At 41.1% G+C, this 22966-nt stretch overlaps 2 protein-coding genes across 6 annotated transcripts in view; both read left to right on the forward strand.

Annotated features, from left to right (window-relative positions):
• The first annotated feature begins 2344 nt into the window (after positions 1–2344).
• The window catches only part of LOC125901191 (E3 ubiquitin-protein ligase TRIM21-like), a 47920-nt gene continuing 27298 nt past the window's right edge, over positions 2345–22966 (forward strand). Inside the window, exons 1-3 of one of the 4 annotated variants that reach the window (XM_049596724.1) lie at positions 2345–2479; positions 2751–4204; positions 22287–22587. In XM_049596724.1, the coding sequence (XP_049452681.1) occupies positions 2753–4204; positions 22287–22472 (1638 nt within the window). In that variant the 5' untranslated portion in view covers positions 2345–2479; positions 2751–2752 and the 3' untranslated portion in view covers positions 22473–22587. Of the gene's footprint in view, positions 2480–2750; positions 4205–12935; positions 12950–18664; positions 18827–20832; positions 22588–22966 lie in introns of those variants that run through there. The other 3 variants (XM_049596728.1, XM_049596727.1, XM_049596725.1) reach the window with 3 other exon arrangements.
• LOC125901190 (E3 ubiquitin-protein ligase TRIM39-like) lies at positions 7228–11988 on the forward strand. 2 transcript variants are annotated; one of them, XM_049596722.1, is made up of 2 exons: positions 7228–7491; positions 7737–11988. In XM_049596722.1, exon 2 carries the CDS (start codon positions 7739–7741, stop codon positions 9374–9376), a length of 1638 nt encoding a protein of 545 aa, XP_049452679.1. In that variant the 5' UTR covers positions 7228–7491; positions 7737–7738; the 3' UTR covers positions 9377–11988. The 2 variants fall into 2 exon arrangements, with proteins under 2 accessions (XP_049452679.1, XP_049452680.1); XM_049596723.1 differs by having other exon boundaries at positions 7228–7390.

Below are 22966 nucleotides of genomic sequence, written 5' to 3' on the forward strand. Positions count from 1 at the left end.
CTTTCTCTGTTAATTGTTTTATCATAAGTTTGAAGTATCTGCTCTTACTGGAATCAGCCTGTACAACACTCATGTTTTAACTAAATGGAAAGCGTCTAAATTAGTTTGTTTTAAATTGATGCATCATCAGTTTTGATGATTTCAATTTCCAGAAACTGAAGTTAGCTTGTTATTGGACACATTTGTACATTTAGGGGGCAGGTTGCAGTTGTCAGATCCTGCTAAGGGCCCTAAAGAGGCTTGGACAGGCTCTGCAGTAAACAACAGGAGTAGTAATTGTTGTGTAGTTTTGGCAGTAGCACCTATAGCAGATGTAGCAGTCTAAGCGCAGAGGTTTGTCCTTGTTAATTTCTGTCCATGATGCCCTGTTTCATATTCATGAGCCTTTCCAGAATCCAGTTTACGATTTAAAAAAAAAAAAAAAAAAAAACGCTGAAGATGTAGTTTGTCTTCAGGGTTCTATCCCGTCACAACATCACAGTCATCATGCTGAGCCACATGACGCAGCACAGGAACCTTTTTTTTAACCACTTTGTCCTTAAATACCTGAAAAACTGACAAACTTCACTGACAAACCACTGTGACATCAGCAAAGTTGAAATATGAGCAATAATTAATAAACGATAAGCCCTCTGTGCCTCTCTGCATGTGCATAAATGTGAGGAGAAGCAGGGAGACAGCCGACCTGGACGAACCTGCAGTGAAAGAAAAGTGATGGTCAGTCAGCGCCATCCAGTGGTGGAAAGACAACACTGCATTTTTGACTTTAGATCATCTTTTTCTTTGCTTCACTCCCACTTTATATTATTCAACTTAAAGTTAGGTTTATTTCACATGAATGAGTAACAGCCATTGTTACAAAGGAAAGACATGATGCTGTGTGAGAAAGATAATTACATGATGATGATGGATTTTAATCTGTCTCGTGTCCCCCATTCTCCCTCCACCTTTTTTAAACACCCCCTTGTTTCCCTCTCTTAATGTGAAATCAACAACTGATCAGTCATCATGTGTCTCATATATGTTTATCTATAAACACATGTTCTGTGTGTGTGTGTGTGTGTGTGTGTGTGTGTGTGTGTGTTCTGCTGTACAAGCATATTTTGTTCAGCATATTAATTCCTTCCTTCCTCCCTTTTCTCCTTCCCATTGCTGTTGTTATATTTCTGAGTTTTGAAATGGTTGTTTTATGCTTATTTGTGTCTGATTTTGATTGACGCACACCCGACTCTCTCTTCTCTTCTCTTCTCTTTTCTTCTCAACCTTCCCAGCCCCCTCCTCCTCCTCCTCATCCTCATCTCTCTCTGCGTGTGTATATATATATATATATATATATATCAGGAGCAGTGGAGCACCTCCTCAGGCTGCAGAAAGACCAATTAATTAAAAACACTAATAACCCTTTTTCAGAGCATTTTCCTCCTCATACATTATTAATGTGGCTCTGTATGATCATTTGCAGGTAGTGTGTGTGTGTGTGTGTGTGTGTGTGTGTGTGTGTGTGTGTGCAGTTTCTTGTTTAACCAGTGCCACTTTGAACAGATGTGTGTGTGATGGTGATTTTCACTTGGCGGTGCTCATTAAGAGCCAACCAGCTGAGAGTGAGTGAGTGAGACGACCTGGGTGTATATGGTAGTTCATGTCATTTGCATGGTAAGCACTGGCCAGTGAGTGTGTTTGTGTGTGCGTGTGTTATCTCATTTGCAACCCTTGTTACAGTAAGTGGCAGCTGAGAGGACCCCGGGGCCACTCAGATGCGAAGAGGAGGAAATATCAAGTTAAGAGGTTAATGAAAAGGTTTTGCGATCTTGATCTGCTCCCTGTAGTGTTTCTCTGTCGTTTGATGCATAGTCTGGAAAAACAGGTGACACCAAAACCAAAATGCAAAAATCTGAAATACACCCATCAAATCACATACTTGTGTCCTAAAAAGTTCAAGTATCTTTGGGGCCTTGTTGATGAGTGAGGGCAGAATGGAGCGTGAGATGGATTGGTGGTTTGGTGCGGCTTCTGCACTGATGCGGGTACTGCACCGGACCGGAGCTGAGCCAGAAGACAAAGCTTTCGATTTACTGGTCCATCTATGTTCCAACCCTCACCTATGGTCATGAGCTCTGGGTCGTGACTGAAAGAAAGAGGTTGCAGGAGATGTGACCGGGAACTCATTTTTCAGATTGGCACGAACTATAACAGTGTCACAGAGTAAGTGACATCATATTCTGCAAATGTATCAGCTCAAAGGAACTGATACTGTGAAAAGTATCGGTCTGCCCACTACTATGACGGAGCTGAAACGAGGCGGAGCAACAACTGGACAGGTGACACTCAACATCAGACTCCTGGAGTGAGACTGAAAGTTAGTGAACTCGACAGGAGCGCTGCAGTCAAGACACATCTTGCCGTGTCTCATTAAAGAAAGAATAGGTAAACTAAGCTACCAGCGTCTTTCTAAGCTACACGACAGAGTTTCTGCACACTGGTGAGTACAGCTGATCATATCTACTGTGTTTAAACAACCAGCATTACCACATACCTGCACTGTGCTCACACAGGGTGTGTCACCTTTTCATTTAAGAACAAGACTTGTTAAATAAAACTTTTACTTATGTGCACTGTAGCTAGATGTTATACAGAAGACTCTGTAGTAATCATTGTAGTAATCCTACTTTGATATTTTCAAACAGATGATCAAGATTTCTGTCATTCTAGTTTTGCTTTTTCACACTTTCATTGTTGTTGTTATTGTTTAGATATGGCTGCTGCCGGCAGTTCACTGTCTGAAGATCAGTTTCTGTGCTCCATCTGTCTGGATGTGTTCACTGATCCAGTCAGCACACCATGTGGACACAACTTCTGCAAGAACTGCATCACTGAACACTGGAATATTAATGCCCACTATCAGTGTCCCAACTGTAATAAGGTTTTCTACACAAGACCTGAGCTGCAGGTCAATACTTTTGTCTCTGAGATGGTTTCTCACTTCAGACGGTCAGTTCAACAGAGATCCAGCAGCTCAGAGCAACAAGCTGCTGAACCAGGAGACGTTCCCTGTGACATCTGCACTGGACCCAAAGTGAAGGCCCTGAAGTCCTGCCTGGTGTGTCTGGTCTCTTACTGTGAGACTCACCTGGAGCCTCATCTGACAGCATCAGGTCTGAAAAGACATCAGCTGATCGACCCTGTGGAGAACCTGGAAGGCAGGATGTGTAGGAAGCACGATAAACTGCTGGAGCTGTTCTGTAAGACCGACCAGAGGTGCGTCTGCATGCTCTGCTCTGTTTTGGATGACAAGTCACATGATGTTGTGCCTCTAAAAGAAGAATATGAAAGAAAAAAGTTCAAGCTTGGAAAGACAGAGGCTGAAATTCAGCAGATGATCAAGGAGAGACGACTCAAGATTCAAGAGTTCAAAGATTCAGTCAGCATCAGCAGACAAACTGCAGACAGAGAGATAGCAAACAGCAATCATGTCTTCACCGAGCTGAAGGAGGCTATTGAGAGAAACCAGGCCAAAGTTATTGAGTCAACTGAAGAAAAGCACAGAATGACAGAGAAACAGGCTGAAGGCTTCATCAAAGAGCTGGAACAGGAAATCTCTGAGCTGAAGAAGAGAAACTCTGAGCTGGAGCAGCTCTCACGCTCAGAAGACCACCTTAACCTCGTCCAGAAGTTTCCATCTCTGGATGCTGCTCCACCCACCAAGAACTGGACACAGGTCAAAGTCTGTCCACCTTCATATGAGGGGACTGTGAGGACAGCTGTTGATCAGTTGGTGGAGATGTTCAAAAATGAGATGAAGAAGCTTCTCACAAACATTGAGTTAAAGATGGTCCAGCAGTATGCAGTGGATGTCACACTTGATCCTGATACAGCACATTCCCGACTCATCCTGTCTGAAGATGGGAAACAAGTACATGATGGTACTGTGTGGAAGAATCTCTCAGAAAACCCAAAGAGATTTTCTCTTGGTCTCTGTGTCTTGGGGAAGCAGTTTGTTTCTTCAGGAAAATTTTACTTTGAGGTTCAGGTGAAAGGGAAAACTAAATGGGCTTTAGGAGTTGCCAGAGAGTCAGTCAACAGAAAGGGGCCAATCACTGCAAGCCCAAACAATGGTTACTGGACAATAGGTTTGATGAATGGAATTATCTACCATACTGTTACTGAGTCCTTGGTCCGTCTCTCTCAGAAGTCGAAGCCAGAGAAGGTGGGGGTGTTTGTAGATTATGACGAGGGTCTGGTCTCCTTTTATGATGTTGATGCTGCAGCTCTCATCTACACCTATAGTGGCTGCTCCTTCACTGGAAAACTCCACCCATTCTTCTCTCCCTGTGCAAATCAGGATGGTGAAAACTCTGCCCCTCTGATCATCTGTCCTGTCAACTATACTTAGTGGAATGATGTCGTTTTGTGCAGACAGACTCACTTTGAGATGAGATGAGATGAGATGAGATGAGATAAGATGAACTTTCTTAATGGGAAAGGTCATTTTTGGAGTTCATATTCACTGAAAAAAAAAAAATATATATATAGGCCTTTATGTTAAAAAATATAAAAATGATAATGTGATTTTTTTGGGTGTCTGTACCAAACAAGCATGTTTCCTTATGTCTTGAATATGATTTGTAGGCTCGGGGATCTCTGTAAACATGACTTCGTTATTAGTGGTACGTTGTGACACATTTTACCTTTATCCAAACATTGCAGCTCCTGTGGTTTGAATATTGCACTTGGCAATAATGAGATTTTGGTAATATTTTGATGAATAGTGGAGACCTTTATTACACATCCCATTGCTGCTTTCTACTGCAGCACTATGATTTTATAACAAGTGGTTTTATTGATCTTGTATCATGTCGTGTAATCTAAGTGTTAAAGTGGTTCTGAAATTTCAGATTATCACATCAGGCCCAGCTTGGGTGTGTTTTGCTGTGATTTTTAAGAACTGATTAAAATTGAAATCAAACAGCAGGTGACCTTCATGCCTTTAGCCTACGTGTTTTATCAGTTGTCCAGTTTTAATCAGTTTTTATTTAAAAAAAGAACATAGATAATTTTTCAAATACAACTTTTTTTGGGTGACATGTATTAAATGGTGGATGTCTGTGGATGAAAAAAGAACTTCTCATGTCATTATTTTAAAAAGTTTGTAAAATTTCAAACATGACCTCCTTGTGTCAGAGCAGCAGCCATATTATCTGTCTGTCCGTATGTCTGCATATGCTGTATAATGAATCATTAGCAATAATAAATAACAAGTGTATTGTAGGCCTCGTAGGTTTTTATTAAGCCAAGCATCTAGATAGGACTTTGTTAGTCATGATTTTAATACATCCAATGATCCTTTTTGATGTAAACATAAAGGTCAAGGACATGGGTCAAAATGTGTATTTTAAAAGGATTCAAATTAACTTGCACTTCTAAAACCTTAATATGATATAGTTAAGACTCATAAATAAAAACAACATCCTTATGAAGAACAGAGACAAAGATATTTATACATTCATATCAGTTATCTCCCTCCCTGCCACTGCATGGCACACTGAGTGCTGGGCGGCCCTGTGAGCACCTTTATATCCAGGTGGGTGGCCACGCCTCCACCTCTCTCTTTCCTCTCCATCTGATCTCCCTGTGGTGGTGGCTGCAGCCTGGCACGGTGGAGCCTTTGTTTGGCGTGGGCGACAGCGTGACTGATATGGTGGCACACTTTTGACACCCTCCTCATCCATACAGGTAGTTGTGTTGTCTGCCTTTTCTCCATCTTGTCTGTCACACGGCTCCCAGCTGATTATCGCAGCTGATTATTGTTATGCTTTATTGCTGCAGTGTGATGGAGCCACAGACCTTTGCTGCTCACACCCTCCTGTCTTCTGTGAGGCTGTGCCTTGGCTCATTGGTATCTATGTGTTAAATCAACCAACGAAATAGACCAACCCTAAAAAAAAAAAAAAAATGATTACGGAAACTATTGATGGCATCATTTGGTTGTATTTTTAGGCTGCAGTTCAGTGTGTGGCGTGTCACCGGACCACCACACCCTAATATCTGCAGCTGTTGTGGCATTCAGTGTTTCTGGCTCTTTTGGCTCACAGCTTTATCTCCTGTGTCATGGCTGCTTTGGTGTTTTGGCTGTTCAGGTCTTTGACAGGCTCCTCAGCCACAAGTGTCGGCTCTCCGTCCCCCGAAGGCTGGGCTTGCTGCCCTATCCCTTTTATTGTAATGAATCTATACTGCTTTACTGTATATGTATAATGTTAATTTTCCATTACGCTGCTTTTGGCCTTAGTTGGAATTAAATGTAAAATTCATTGTAATTTTGTATATTTATGTTAAGGTTTGGGGTTTTGTAGCACTGGTCAATTGAGTGTGAGTGAATGTGTGAATAAATGTGGGTGAGTTTTATACATATTGACCTTTGTGTTTTTCTTGTGTTTGTTCACCAGGATGATCCATAGCACCTCATGGCAGGGTTTCAGTCACCCTCCTTTGCTGTGGGCGTAGGGTGGCAGTCCAGTCACCTGGTGGTGGTGGTGTTTCTCATGATTTGTTTTTTGCATTGGTGTGCAGAGTCACAGGTGGTTAGTTCGCGGACCCCTTCCCCCTTTTTTGGATTCCCAGCCGCCTGTGGTCAGCCCCAGCTCTGACCTCACTTCCATAAATTCTCCTGCCTAAGTGCTTGTTATTATCAGTTATTATCAGTTATTAGTTTATTGCTAAATCTTAGTGTTCATGACATTTTAGCTTTAAGTTTGCATATTGTTGGGTAATTTTTGTCAAAAAAATCCTTCTTTTTCATGGTAGCACATCTCTGACCCTGTGGATTCATTCAAACCTGTGTGACCTCATTATTTTAAAGCAGTGGTTCCCAACTGGTCCAGCCACTGGTCCAGGTTTCTCCTTCGTGATTAGTTCAAGGTCCACACAGTTTAATATATTCAGCATCATACTTGCTTTAGGCCATGTCGTCAGGCTAGTTTGCTGTCTCTGTCAAGTAGCTCTCTGTTAGTCACTCACCCTACAACAGGAAACAGCACTTCCTGCACATGGCTTACTGAGACACGTGAATAAACTGAGCTGTCTTTGTTGTTAATGATGACATCAGTGCTTTGCTTTTCGTGCTATAACAAGTCAAAATGTGTAAAAAAGAATACAATATGCTCCTGTATTTCATAGACTGACCTCATTTGTTGTCTGTTTGTCAAAGTATGCTCTATTAGCTGCTACAGCATCGTGTTTCAAAACAAAGATGACTCAAAAAAAGTCTGCAATAATTACAGGGTGGCTGTATACAGCTTCCTGCACTTGGCTCCAGTAGAGCTGAAACGAGGTGGAGCTACAACAAGACAGGAAAACAACAAGACTTCAACATCCGACTCCTGAAAGAAAACTAAAAGTTAGTAAAATCGACAGGAGAACTGTAGTTGAGACACGTCTTGCTGTTTGTCTTTGAAGATAGAATATAGGGAACTAAGCTCCCAGAGTCTCTGCACACTGGTGAGTACAGCTGATCATATCTACTGTGTTTAAACAACCAGCATTACCACATAACTGCACTGTGCTCACACAGGGTGTGTCACCTTTTTCATTTAAGAACAAGACTTGTTAAATGAAACTTTTACGTATGTGCACTGTAGCTATATGTATAGTCATTATACTTTCATATTTTCAAACAGATAATCAAGAATTCTGACATTCTAGTTTTGCTTTTTCACACTTTCATTGTTGCTCTCATTGTTTAGATATGGCTGCTGCCAGCAGTTCACTGTCTAAAAATCGGTTTCTGTGCTCCATCTGTCTGGATGTGTTCACTGATCCAGTCAGCACACCATGTGGACACAACTTCTGCAAGAACTGCATCACTGAACACTGGAATATTAATGTCCCCTATCAGTGTCCCAACTGTAATAAGGTTTTCGACACAAGACCTGAGCTGCAGGTCAATACTTTTGTCTCTGAGATGGTTTCTCACTTCAGACAGTCAGCTCAACAGAGATCCAGCAGCTCAGAGCAACAAGCTGCTAAACCAGGAGACGTTCCATGTGAAATCTGCACTGGACCCAGACTGAAGGCCCTGAAGTCCTGCCTGGTGTGTCTGGTCTCCTACTGTGAGACTCACCTGGAGCCTCATCTGACAGCATCAGGCCTGAAAAGACATCAGCTGATCGACCCTGTGGAGAACCTGGAAGGCAGGATGTGTATGAAGCACGATAAACCTCTGGAGCTGTTCTGTAAGACCGACCAGAGGTGTGTCTGCATGCTCTGCACAGTTTTGGATCACAAGTCACATGATGTTGTTCCTCTGAAAGAAGAATATGAAATAAAAAAGTGCAAGCTTGGAAAGACAGAGGCTGAAATTCAGCAGATGATCAAGGAGAGACAACTCAAGATTCAAGGGTTCCAACAGTTAGTCAGCATCAGCAGGAAAAATGCAGATAGAGAGATAGCAAACAGCAATCATGTCTTCACCGAGCTGAAGGAGGCTATTGAGAGACACCAGGCCAAACTTATTAAGATGGCTGAAGAAAAGCACAGAATGACAGAGAAACAGGCTGAAGGCTTCATCAAAGAGCTGGAACAGGAAATCTCTGAGCTGAAGAAGAGAAGTGATGAGCTGGAGCAGCTCTCACACTCAGAAGACCACCTTAACCTCGTCCAGAAGTTTCCATCCCTGGATGCTGCTCCACCCACCAAGAACTGGACACAGGTCAAAGTCTGTCCCCCTTCATATGAGGGGACTGTGGGGACAGCTGTTGATCAGTTGGTGGAGTTGCTGAAAAATGAGATGAAGAAGCTTCTCACAAAGTTTGAGTTAAAGACGGTCCAGCAGTCTGCAGTGGACGTCACACTTGATCCTGATACAGCACATCCCCAACTCATCCTGTCTGAAGATGGGAAACAAGTACATGATGGTACTGTGTGGAAAGATCTCCCAGAAAACCCAAAGAGATTTTCTCATGGGCTCTGTGTCTTAGGGAAGCAGTTTGTTTCTTCAGGAAACTTTTACTTTGAGGTTCAGGTGAAAGGGAAAACTAAATGGGCTTTAGGAGTTGCCAGAGAGTCAGTCAACAGAAAGGGGTTATTTAGTGTTAGCCTGAAGAATGGTTACTGGACCATACGTTTGAATAATGAAAATATCTACTATGCTCCCACTGAGTCTTTGGTCCTTCTGTCTCAGAAGTCGAAGCCTGAGAAGGTGGGGGTGTTTGTAGATTATGACGAGGGTCTGGTCTCCTTTTATGATGTTGATGCTGCAGCTCTCATCTACACCTATACTAGCTGCTCCTTCACTGAAAAACTCCACCCAGTCTTCTCTCCCTTTGCAAATCAGGATGGTAAAAACTCTGCCCCTCTGATCATCTGTCCTGTCAACCCTACTTAGTGGAATGACATGTCATTTTCAGCAAAAAGACTCACTTTAACATATCTTTGAGATGAGGTGAGGTAAAGTAAGGTAGAGTAAGGTAAGATAGAATTTTATTATTACTGAAGAAAATTTTTGCAATGTCTGCTTCTCAACGTAACAAATCCCATAATTGAGTAGTAATGTACAGTAGAGTTGGGCGGTATCCAAATGTTGTTACCGTTAAACCTTCCCCGCATTCTCCCGGGGTATACCGTATTACCATGACTAATTAAAAATCACTTTGAAGGACTCAGAGGGAGTCGCTAAAATGTCGGCTTGCACCAGTACCGTTCAGAAACACTAAAGCAAACATTACATAGGCCTAAGAATACTGACAAATAACAACAAAGCATGTACAACATTAACAACTTTTATTAAGAAATATTTAAAAACAGTGCAAATGCAGCAGTCAACCAAACAGAATGAAATAACAACAAATTGTCTGTGGGCTACAGTCCACTTTCAGTACAGTAATCGACACAAATCATTAAATTAAAACACAGCCCTATAGCATTCAATACTTACAGGCTTATCAAATAATAAAAAAGTAACAATAAATAACAAAGGCAGTAATGAAAATGTGTGCTATACAGTGTACCCTGGTCCTGGTAAATCCTTGGTTTATTTTTAGAGCCTACCTTTAGTTTGAAAAGTTCACCCTCTCCAAGCCCAAACGTTGCTGTCCGTCAGAACATGAGGCTACTCCTCATTGAAAATGACATAAAAACAAAGTATAATGATGACTGTGGCAGCATCATATGCTTCAAAACTAAACCAGCATGTTTACTTTTTCCGGGTTTCGCTTCTCCCTCCTCCACTCTGATGGACACTTGACCTGCTGCTGCTGCTGCTGCTGCTGCTTGCAGAAGTTGTTTGTTTGGTTGGTTTTTTTTGGGAACCAACTCGCTTGATGTGCGTGCGGCTTGCCATCTTTTCTTCTCTTTCTCACGTCTGAGCTGTCACATGACGATGTCACATCCAAAAACTTCAAATGTCATCTCCCGACAACAGTTAAGGGCGGTTGTAAGAGAAACATTATAGACTAATATTAGTTTTAAATTGTAAGAGTATTAAATTGAAAACTCAACCACACAGACATAGGTGCTGGACAAGCCCTCATTATCAGATTTTTTTTTAATGATGGTAATTAAACTGATACGGTGGGATAGCTTATTACCGTATTATCGCCCAACCCTAATGTACAGTGTTTGTTGACAACCCCACATAGTAGAATAACCATTTGATTCTCTTGAAAAGTAAAATTCATGTAGCAAATCTCCATAGTTGATGGTGATGTACAGTATGTGCTTGTTTTCTTCAGATCGTAATTATTTGCAATGATTTTTGCCTTTTTTTTTTTTTTTTAAATTACACATCCCATTGTTGCTTTCTACTGCAACACAGTGATTTAATAAATAATTTAACTTCTGTGGTATAATAATGAATCTAAGTGGTATACATGTCTTTAGAGTCACAGGCCCAGCTTGGGGATTTTTTATTTAGCCCAGTTACCTTGTGTTATTTTCCATAAATTTTATGTAGATTGATGTCTATTTTTGTGTAACTGCCTGCTGGCTCAAACATCATTTCTTGTGATTTTATAAAAATGATTAAAATTCAAATTAAATAGCAGGTGAATTTGATGCCTGTATGTGTTCCTGAAGTTAATTTTAACATTATTTTTCATTTAGAAAAGACAGATAATGAGATGATGAACTTTTTTGAAGTTTTCCTGGTACAGGGAGAAAAAGGGTAACACCCACATACTAATTTGTATGTATTTTTGATTTTAAAAAACATTTTCAGAGCGGTGTTTTAGAGCCAGTTTAACAAGTATTTAGGATTTCTCCTGTTTTTCCTTTAAATTAGTCCAATATGTTATTGAACACAGGTGGTGTAGACTCATATATGGGATAATTGCTTTGGTATAATGTTTTATATATTAAGATATGTGTGTTTGATATTTTCTGGTACGTCTTTGTACTGTTATTTTTTCTATGTACTTTATTGAATTGTTGCTTGTGCTGATGGTTAACCACGCCTGTCATCATAGAGCTCAAAGATTTTGAAGAATGAAAAATGAAGATCTAAGTAGAATTGAAATGTTGTCTTGATTAAATTTTTTTTAGCATGGAGTAGATGTGCTGGCATTACCTTTTTCTTTATGTGTGCTGTTTTTTGACAAGATAATACTTTATTAATCCCACACAGGGGAAATTCACATTACAACAGCTTAAGAGTCAGAAGCACAAGAAAAGAAAAAGTTTTTAAAAACGTGATTGAGTGCTAAAAAAAGATACAAATATTACAACAGTACAAATAAAATAAAACAATATAAAATATACACTATATACACCTTTCACTTATACAGATACTGTATGTGTATGATTGATAGTTGCACAGGATAACTGAAATACAATCATGGTGTGTAGTTTATTTACTGTAAATATATAGAAATACAGCCTGTAAATATTAATGGCCAGAAAGTAGTAAAACATTATCACAGTAGGAAACTGCACAGGTATGTTATACAGTATAGCTATAAGGATATGGTTACATACATGTAGATGTGAATATGTATGATTATGAATAAACCATCCTGCACCTACGTGATGAGCATATAATTATCTCCTTTAAACTTTTTGTAGTTGACATTTATTAAATGGTCTGATTGGGATAGAACTTCCCATTTCCACATTCTAAAAAGTTTATAAAATTTCAAACATCACATACATGTGTCAGAGCAACAAGCATGTTGCTGACATTGGCTGTGCGCATTTATTCTGTTGTGCTTTGCCTCTAGACATCTGTTATACACTCTGGATCTCTCATTACTAGGATGTTTGAATAATAGAAACTATTTATAAGTGAGAAAAGTGGGATTATTGTGCCTCTGTGTGGCGGATCAAACCAGTGGGAAGAACCAGAGTTGATGCTGTGTGAAATAAAGTATGAATAAAGAAGGAGAGCGCTGATTCTGTTAGACATTTTTCTGCATTTATTATTTTTACAGCCTTCTTTTAATAAAAAACAAAACAAAAAATGGATGACAATATGCAACTTCAAGCCACAACAAAAACAGACACAAACAGCAGGTTAAGGTGAAGAAAAAGTAAGTAACTATGTCATAAATAGAGAAAATTCAATAAAGTAATAGGATAGATGACAGCAAAAGAACGTGGATATTGGGCTTTCTTTCAGACTTTTTGCATTTATGGATAAAAAACTTTCCATATAAAATGAGAAGATTCAAAATAAAACATGTCCAGATAAGTTTTTACATAATAAAAAGATAATATCTGTCTCATGCCAAAGGTTGCTCCACTGAAGACAGAAAAAAAGTCACCAACAAAGCTAAAACAAGGGGCAGAGCAAAAGCAAAAAGTGAGTTTAAACGCCAGACTACTGAAAGTGAACAGAGGTAGCAGGAGCAGACTAACAGGAGTACTACGGTTGAGACCTGTCTTGCTGTTTGCTGTTAAAGATAAATTATGGTAAACTAGGTTTGCAGGGTCTTTCCAACATACACAGCAGAGTCTCTGCACACTGGTGAGTACAGCTGATCATGTCTACTGTGTTTAAACAACCAGCATTACCACATACCTGCACTGTGCTCACACAGAGTGTGTCACCTTTTCATTTAAGAACAAGATTTGTTAAACAAAACTTTTACTTATGTGCACTGTAGCTATATGTTACAAAATTGTCTCATAACATTGTAGTCATTATCTGATTACTTTTGACTTCTTTTTACTCGATTACACGCCACTCAGCAACAGTTACTATACTAGATGTTTATCAGATAGTGCTGTCGCAAAATTTAAGGAAAAGATTACTCCGTCGTTAAATTCAATACCAAGTCCCTCAGTAACAGAGGTTTCCCGTACCGACTTTAACCTCTCCCGAATTGATCATTTTGTCGATAGCGCCGTAGGCTCGCTGCGAACAACACTCGACTCTGTAGCTCCTCTTAAAAAAGAAGTTAACAAAGCAAAGAAAGTTTGCTCTTTGGTATAACTCTCAAACCCGTAAGTTAAAACAAATATCGCGAAAATTTGAAAGGAATTGGCGATTAACCAAACTGGAAGAATCTCGTTTAATCTGGACAGACAGTCTCAAAACTTATAAGAGGGGCCTCCGCAATGCCAGAGCAAACTATTACTCAGCATTAATAGAAGACAATAAGAACAACCCCAGGTTGTGTCCAATTTGGAGATCGGTGATTGTGTGTTTTCTGACGATGCACCAGTTTTATTTAATGTTGATCTCTCTTGTGCGGCAGTTGAATACCGCGCTCCAGTCAGGCTCTGTCGGGCTTTTAACCCCTTCACTGCCGGCAATTTCTCTGCTGCCTTCTCTGCTGCCTTCTCTGCTGTCTGTGTCCGCCCTGATTCAGCCTCTGCTGATACGGAGGAGCTCTGCTCCTGGTTTAACTCCTCCTGCCTTTCTATAATGGAGTCTGTGGCTCCTCTAAAACCCAGGCAGTCTAAGGCTAGACGTGAACCCTGGTTCAATGAGAGAACCCGTGCAGCCAGACGGGAATGTGGCAGAGCCGAACGCAGGTGGAAGAAGGACAAGCTGCAGGTTTCATTTCAAATTTTAAAGGACCGCTGGTGCTCTTATCAAAATATTGTCAAAGAGTCCAAAAGAGAGTATCTGTCAAACATTATCACAGAAAACTGTAAGAACCCTTATGTACTGTTCAGAACAATTGACTCTGTTTTGAATGTCCCACAGCCTGTATGTTTGGAAACATCCATTGATGTGTGTAATAGTTTTCTGCACTTTTTCATTGATAAGGTTGTGTCCACAAGAGCTCTCATTTCTCCACCCACCTTTGACCCCTCTGTCTCTGTTTCTTGCCCAGCTGTGTTCAACAGATTTGAACTTGTGACTCTGTCACTGTTAGAGGATGTGGTGGCCCATATTAAACTATCAGGTTCCCCTCGAGATGTGGTCCCTCCACACTTCGTTAAAGAAGTTTTCTCTACCATAGGGCAGTCGGTTCTCACCATCTTAAATAGCAGCCTGTCCTCTGGTGTTGTCCCACTAAGCTTCAAACATGCAGTGGTACAACCTCTGCTGAAGAAGCCTGGCCTAGATAGCACTGTTTTAGCAAATTTCAGGCCCATCTCCAAGTTGCCTTTTGTTTCTAAAATCCTGGAGAAAATTGTCTCTGCACAACTAAAAACTTTCCTTGATGATCACAATATTATGGAGGTTTTTCAGTCTGGTTTTAAAACTTTGCATAGCACAGAAACTGCCCTTTAAAAGTTGTTTTGTCATTTTAATGGCAAATGATAGTGGCAACTATGTTGTTCTTGTGCTGCTCGACTTGACCGCTGCCTTTGACACTGTAGACCACAACATTTTGTTAAAACGTCTGCAGCAGCTAGTGGGCATTGGTGGTAGCACCCTGGACTGGTTCAGGTCCTACTTAGCTGACAGGACTATGTGTGTTGGTCTTGGTGCGTGTGAATCCTCCTCCGCTCCGCTTTTATATGGGGTCCCACAGGGTTCAATTTTAGGACCCCTACTTTTCTCCCTGTATATGCTTCCCCTAGGGTCTATCCTCAGAAAGCATGGTGTCGCTTTTCATTGCTATGCTGATGACAGCCAGATATATGTCCCTCTGAGTAAGAGCGATGCCTTTTCCCTCAAACCCCTGCTGTCATGTCTTGAAGATATCAAAGCCTGGATGGCCCTAAACTTTTAAATTTTAATGAGAAAAACAGAGGTGATGGTGTTTATCTCAGCGGCTCCTGTGTTTCCTCCTGTTGATCTGGGTCCTTTGGCAGTTTATGAAGTCTACTGTTACGAACTTGGGTTTTAAGATGGACAGTGATTTTAAATTGGACCGCCAAATTAGTGCAGTTGTAAAGTCCAGTTTCTTTCACCTCAGGCAGCTTGCGAAGGTGAAGCCTTTTCTTGCACATCAGCACTTTGAAGCAGTAATCCATGCCTTCATCACATCTCGGCTGGATTACTGCAATGCACTTTATTTTGGAGTTAGCCAGTCCTCCCTTGCACGTCTCCAGTTAGTCCAGAATGCTGTCGCTCGTCTGCTAACTAGAGTACGAATGAGAGAGCACATTACACCCATCCTGGCCTCCCTCCACTGGCTGCATGTGCACTTTAGAGTTCATTTTAAGATCCTTTTATTTGTTTTTAAATCTTTAAATGGCCTCGCCCCGCCCTACCTCTCTGGGCTTCTTCACCCCTACGCCCCTGCCCGGTGCCTCAGGTCAGCTGATCAGCTGCTCCTTGAGGTACCGAGGTCAAAGCGAATGCTTAGAGGAGACCGTGCATTCTCTGTTGCTGCTCCAAAAATGTGGAATAATCTACCACTGCACATCAGACAGGCCTCCTCACTGTCTGTTTTTAAAACCCACCTTAAAACCCACTTTTACTCACTGGCTTTTAACCCAGCATGAGACCTTGCTCTGTTTTTTATTTGTTTGTTGTTGTTTTTATTGTTTTTTGTTTTAACTGCTTTTTATTATCTCACTGTTTTGTTGTTTTATGACCTCCTATGTACAGCACTTTGTTTCAGCTGTGGTTGTTTTAAAGCGCTTTATAAATAAAGTTGAGTTGAGTTGAGTTTCTTTTCAGCACTGTAGCCAGGCTGACTGAGAGTCAAAGCTCTATTGAGCCTTGTATTCCTTTAGCCCTTAGCAGTAATGATTTTATGAGCTTTTTTAATGACAAAATTCTAACTATTAGAGGCAAAATTCATGACCTCCTGTCCTCAGATAGTACCTATCTAACCTCTAACACAGCTGTAAGACCTAATATATATTTAGATTGCTTCTCCCCAATTTCTCTTCAAGAATTGACCGCAGTGATTTCTTCATCTAAATCATCAACATGTCTCTTCGACCCCATCCCAACTAGGCTACTTAAGGAGGTCTTACCTTTAGTTAACACTCATATATTAGATATGATCAATATATCCTTATTAACAGGCTATGTACCACAGTCTTTTAAGGTGGCTGTAATTAAACCTCTCCTAAAAAAGCCCACCCTGGATCCAGAGGTGTTAGCCAACTATAGACCAATATCTAATCTTCCCTTTATGTCAAAGATCCTTGAGAAAGTAGTCACAGACCAGCTGTGTGATTTTCATCATGATGATAATTTATTTGAGGAATTTCAGTCAGGATTTAGAGTGCATCATAGCACTGAGACAGCACTAGTTAAAATTACAAATGACCTTCTGACTGCTTCAGACAAAGGACTCGTCTCTGTACTTGTTTTATTAGATCTTAGTGCGGCGTTTGACACTATTGACCATCAAATTCTACTGCAGAGACTGGATCACTTAATTGGCCTAAAAGGTTATGCACTAAGCTGGTTTAAATCTTATTTATCTGATCGTTTTCAGTTTGTTAACGTTCATAATGAATCATCCTTACGTACTAAAGTTCTGTGCTCGGACCAATCCTATTTACTCTATATATGCTTCCTTTAGGTAACATCATTAGAAATCACTCTATAAATTTCCATTGTTATGCGGATGATACTCAGTTGTATTTATCGATGAAGCCAGAAGAAAGTAATCAATTACCTAAACTCCATAACTGCCTTAAAGACATAAAAACCTGGATGAGCACCAATTTCCTGATGTTAAAGTTATGTTCTTGGCCCCAAACAACTCAGAGACTCTTTATCCGATGACATAGTTTCTCTAGATGGCATTGCTCTGGCCTCTAGCACTACCGTAACAAACCTCGGAGTAACATTTGATCAAGATTTGTCATTTAATTCTCATTTAATACAAACCTCACGGACTGCAATTTTTCATCTGCATAATATTGCGAAAATTAGGCCTATCCTGACCCGAAAAGATGCAGAAAAATTGGTCCACGCTTTTGTTACCTCTAGGCTGGATTACTGTAACTCTCTATTATCAGGTAGCTCTAGTAAGTCCTTAAAAACTCTCCAGCTAATTCAGAATGCAGCAGCACGTGTACTAACAGGAACTAAGAAACGAGATCATATTTCTCCTGTTTTAGCTTCTCTGCACTGGCTCCCTGTAAAATCTAGAATTGAATTTAAAATCCTACTGTTAACTTATAAAGCTCTAAATGGTCAAGCTCCATCATATCTTAGAGAGCTCATAGTGCCTTATTATCCCACCAGAACACTGCGCTCTGAGAACGCAGGGTTACTTGTGGTCCCTAAAGTCTCCAAAAGTAGATCAGGAGCCAGAGCCTTTAGCTATCAGGCTCCTCTCCTGTGGAATCATCTTCCTGTTACGGTCCGGGAGGCAGACACCGTCTCCACATTTAAGACTAGACTTAAGACATGTACACACATGTATACTGCCAGATATTAATGTATACTTTCAACATGTTGTACCACAGTAGCCAGAACCATAACTATAATATTACTTTCAATAATGTTGTTGTAAGCTACTGTCATTACCGTCTGTCCTGTATCTCTTTCTCTCTCTCTCTCTCTCTCTGTGTCTCATTGTGTCATATGGATTACTGTTAATTTATTATGCTGATCTGTTCTGTACGACATCTATTGCACGTCTGTCCGTCCTGGAAGAGGGATCCCTCCTCAGTTGCTCTTCCTGAGGTTTCTACCATTTTTTTCCCCTGTTAAAGGGTTTTTTTGGGGAGTTTTTCCTTATCCGCTGTGAAGGTCCTAAGGACAGAGGGATGTTGTATGCTGTAAAGCCCTGTGAGGCAAATTGTGATTTGTGATATTGGGCTTTATAAATAAAATTGATTGATGATTGATTGATATTGTTGGTTAACTGGTCCAGCCACGGGTCCAGGTTTCTCCTTTGTGATTAGTTCAAGGTCCACACAGTTTAATATATTCAGCATCATACTTTCTTTATGCCGTGACGTCAAGCTACCTGGCTGTCTCTGTCAAGTAGCTGTCTGTTAGTCACTCACTCTACAACAGGAAACAGCACTTCCTACACATGGTTTACTGAGACACATGAATAATCTGAGCTGTCTGTAATGTTATTAGTGACACCAGTGCTTTGTTTTTCCTGCTATAACAAGTCAGAATTTGTAAAAACAAAACAAAAACGAATACAGTATGCTCCTGTATTTCATAGACTGACCTCATTTGTTGTCTGTCTGTCAATGTATGCTCTATTAGCTGCTGCAGAATCGTGTTTCAAAACAAAGATGACTTTAAAAAAAAGTGCAATAATTACAGGGTGGCTGTATACAGCTTCCTGTACTTGGCTCCAATAGAGCTGAAACAAGGCGGAGCTACAACAAGACAGGAAAACAACAAGACTTCAAAGTCCGACTCCTGAAAGGAAACTAAAAGTTAGTAAAATCGACGGGAGAACTGTAGTTGAGACACGTCTTGCTGTATGTCTTTGAAGATATAATATAGGGAACTAAGCTCCCAGGGTCTTTCCAACATACACAGCAGAGTCTCTGCACACTGGTGAGTACAGCTGATCATATCTACTGTGTTTAAACAACCAGCATAACATTGTAGTAATAAAAATAATAATAATACATTTTATTTATAAGCATCTTTCAGAACACTCAAGGACACTGTACAGCAATAAAACAAAACAATAAAAACTACACAGAATGAAACTGAACAATGCTATTACAGATATCTTGAACAGGTGGGTTTTGTGTCTAGATTTGAACAGTAGAAAAGAGTCGATGTTACGGATGTCCGGTGGGAGTGAGTTCCAGAGTTGGGGAGCAGAGCGACTGAAGGCTCTGCTCCCCATGGTATTGAAGCGGGCAGAGGGCACAGAGAGGTAGATGGAGGAGGAGCATCTGAGGGAGCGGGAGGAGGTGGCAATGTGGAGGAGATCGGACAAATAAGGAGGGGCGAGGTTATGGATGGCCTTGAAGGTATTAGGGGTGGGACAAAAAAATCGTTTTTGCAATATATTGTTGTGCTCTCTCTCGCAATAAATAATCGATACACTGAAGGCAACTATAGATATTTTATTACAACACACACAATGGATTTCCCCCATTGTCACCGTCAGTGCTTAATATCTCCTGCCCTGTTTGTGGGGGCGCAAATCCCGTAAATGAGGTAATGTTCATGCACTTTAATGTGTCTAGCTGTCCAGTGTTTATAAGCCTAGGAGGCAGTGAGGCACTATGCAAAAGTATTCATGCACATGTTTCTTTGTACATTGTTTCACGTACAAAGCCAGCAGTTTTGAACAAAAAATGTGTGAAGTTTTGGAATAAATGCATAATTACAGACGTTTTCCTTTTTATGGGTATTTTTTTCTTTTTTAGTCACATATATTGTGATATATTGCTGATGAGTTTGAGGTGAACCAGGATTTTATTTCAGATAAACAGGTAGTGAGGGAGGAGGGTGGGAGGGGGGAAGTTGGTTTGCTGGATAGGTAGAGCTGGGTGTCATCTGCAAAGCAGTGGAAATGGATATTGAATTTGCGGAAAATATTGCCAAGGGGAAGGAGGTAAGTGATGAAGAGGAGGGGCCCCAAGACAGAGTAGGGCTGCTTGATTAATCGAATTTTAATCCAGATTGTGTGTGTGTGCGCATGCGCGCGTATCTATGTGTGTGTGTGTTTGTGTATGTGTGTGCGCATCTGGGCCGAGCTCCGCCGTGCGCGATACAGTGAACAGAGGAGAATTTTAGACATGCATGTAGAGACAGAAATAACATGCCGTTGTGTAAACAAGATAAGTCATCACGTGCGCCGCATAATTGTTTGCATAATCGTGATTTCAATTTTGACCAAAATAATCGTGATTATTATTTTTTCCACAATCGAGCAGCCCTAGGACAGAGCCCTGGGGCACACCTGAACTAATGGGGGAGGGCTGGGATCTGAAGGACTTGAGTTGGATGAACTGAGTGCGACCTGAGAGATATGAATGGAACCAGTCTAGGGGAGTGTGAATGATGCCAATGGAAGATAATGAGGAGAATGGTGTGAGAAATTGTATCAAAGGCTGCACTCAGATCAAGGAGGATGAGAATAGTGAGGAAACCGGAATCAGCTGCCATGAGGAGGTCGTTTATAGAGCCAGTTGTGAGATAAATGGGAGTGAAGTTTAGTGGCAGCCGTTTTTTTCAACTCATGCTCGTACTAGTCGTCTCGTACTTGTCCCATCACAGCAGGTGATTTTGGAAATGAAAGGTAGGTTAGAAATGGGGTGAAGGGGGAGCAGAGAGGAGAGGCAGTATTTGACCAGAGTTATGGGGAGGGGATCTAGCTGACATGTGGAGGGCTTGGATTTGCGGATGAGGTCTGAGATTTCGGAAGCAGCCGGGAGCTGGAAACTGAAGAACGGCTGGCAGTGGGGGAGAAGTTCAGAGGAGGAGAGAAACGAGGAATTAGAGCTTAAATGCTGATGGTAATCATACACTGATATTTCAGAGACAAATAATTAAGATTTCTGTCATTCTAGTTTTGAGTCATTGTTGCTCTCATTGTTTAGATATGGCTGCTGCCGGTACTTCACTGTCTGAAGATCAGTTTCTGTGCTCCATCTGTCTGGATGTGTTCACTGATCCAGTCACCACACCATGTGGACACAACTTCTGCAAGAACTGCATCACTGAACACTGGAATATTAGTGTCCCCTATCAGTGTCCCAACTGTAATAAGGTTTTTGACACAAGACCTGAGCTGCAGGTCAATACTTTTGTCTCTGAGATGGTTTCACACTTCAGACAGTCAGCTCAACAGAGAGCCAGCAGCTCAGAGCAACAAGCTGCTGAACCAGGAGACGTTCCCTGTGACGTCTGCACTGGAACCAAATTGAAGGCCCTGAAGTCCTGCCTGGTGTGTCTGGTCTCCTACTGTGAGACTCACCTGGAGCCTCATCTGACAGCATCAGGCCTGAAAAGACATCAGCTGATCGACCCTGTGGAGAACCTGGAAGGCAGGATGTGTACGAAGCACGGTAAACCGCTGGAGCTGTTCTGTAAGACCGACCAGAGGTGCGTCTGCATGCTCTGCTCTGTTTTGGATCATAAGTCACATGATGTTGTGCCTCTTAAAGAACAATATGAAAGAAACATGGTCAAGCTGGGTAAGACAGAGGCTGAAATTCAGCAGATGATCGAGGAGAGACGACTCAAGATTCAAGAGTTCAAACGTTCAGTCAGTGTCAGCAGGGAAATTGCAGACAAAGAGATAGCAATCAAAAATCATGTCTTCACCGAGCTGAAGGAGGCTATTGAGAGAAACCAGGCCAAAGTTATTGAGTCCACTGAAGAAAAGCACAGAATGACAGCGAAACAGGCTGAAGGCTTCATCAAAGAGCTGGAACAGGAAATCTCTGAGCTGGAGAAGAGAAGTGCTGAGCTGGAGCAGCTCTTACTCTTAGAAGACCACCTCAACCTCGTCCAGAAGTTTTCATCCCTGGATGCTGCTCCACCCACCAAGAACTGGACACAGGTCAAAGTCTGTCCCCCTTCATATGAGGGGACTGTGGGGACAGCTGTTGATCAGTTGGTGGAGATGCTCAAAAATGAGATGAAGAAGCTTCTCACAGAGTTTGAGTTAAAGACGGTCCAGCAGTATGCAGTGGACGTCACACTTGATCCTGATACAGCACATCCCCGACTCATCCTGTCTGAAGATGGGAAACAAGTACATGATGGTACTGTGAGGAAGAATCTCCCAGAAAACCCAAAGAGATTTTCTCGTGGTCTCTGTGTCTTGGGGAAGCAGTTTGTTTCTTCAGGAAAATTTTACTTCGAGGTTCAGGTGAAAGGGAAACCTTATTGGGGTTTAGGAGTTGTCAGAGAGTCAGCCAACAGAAAGGGGCCAATCACTGTAAGCCCAAACAATGGTTACTGGACAATATGGTTGATCAATGAAAATATCTACCATTCTGTTACTGAGTCCTTGGTCCCTCTCTCTCAGAAGTTGAAGCCTGAGAAGTTGGGGGTGTTTGTAGATTATGACGAGGGTCTGGTCTCCTTTTATGATGTTGATGCTGCAGCTCTCATCTACACCTATACTGGCTGCTCCTTCACTGGAAAACTCCACCCATTCTTCTCTCCCTGTGCAAATCAGGGTGGTAAAAACTCTGCCCCTCTGATCATCTGTCCTGTCATCCCTACTTAGTGGAATGATGTCGTTTTCTGCAGACAGACTCACTTTGAGATGAGAAGAGATGAACTTTCTTAATGGGAAAGGTCATTTTTGGAGTTCATATTCACTGAAGAAAAAAAAAAATAAATATATATATATATATATATATATATATATATATATATATATATAACAAATATAAAAATGATAATGTGATTTTTTTTTGGGGTGTCTGTTCCAAACAAGCATGTTTCTCAATGTCTGGAATATGATTTGTAGGCTCAGGGATCTCTGTAAACGTGACTTCGTTATTAATGGTACGCTGTGACACATTTTACCTTGATCCAAATACTGCAACTCCTGTGGTTTGAATATTGCACTTGGCAATAATGAGACTTTGATAATATTTTTGATTAATAGTGGAGACCTTTATTACACATCCCATTGCTCCTTTCTACTGCAACACTATGACCTGATAACAAGGGTTTAATTGATCTTTTACAATGTCATGTAATGTAAGTGTTAAA

This window comes from Epinephelus fuscoguttatus, linkage group LG14 (genome assembly GCF_011397635.1).
Source record: "Epinephelus fuscoguttatus linkage group LG14, E.fuscoguttatus.final_Chr_v1".
In the NCBI taxonomy this organism is placed as follows: Eukaryota; Metazoa; Chordata; class Actinopteri; order Perciformes; family Serranidae; genus Epinephelus; species Epinephelus fuscoguttatus.

Coding starts and splice junctions, on each gene's coding strand:
- LOC125901190 (XM_049596722.1), top strand. CDS start 7,739: ATGGCTGCTGCCAGCAGTTCACTGTCTAAAAATCGGTTTCTGTGCTCC.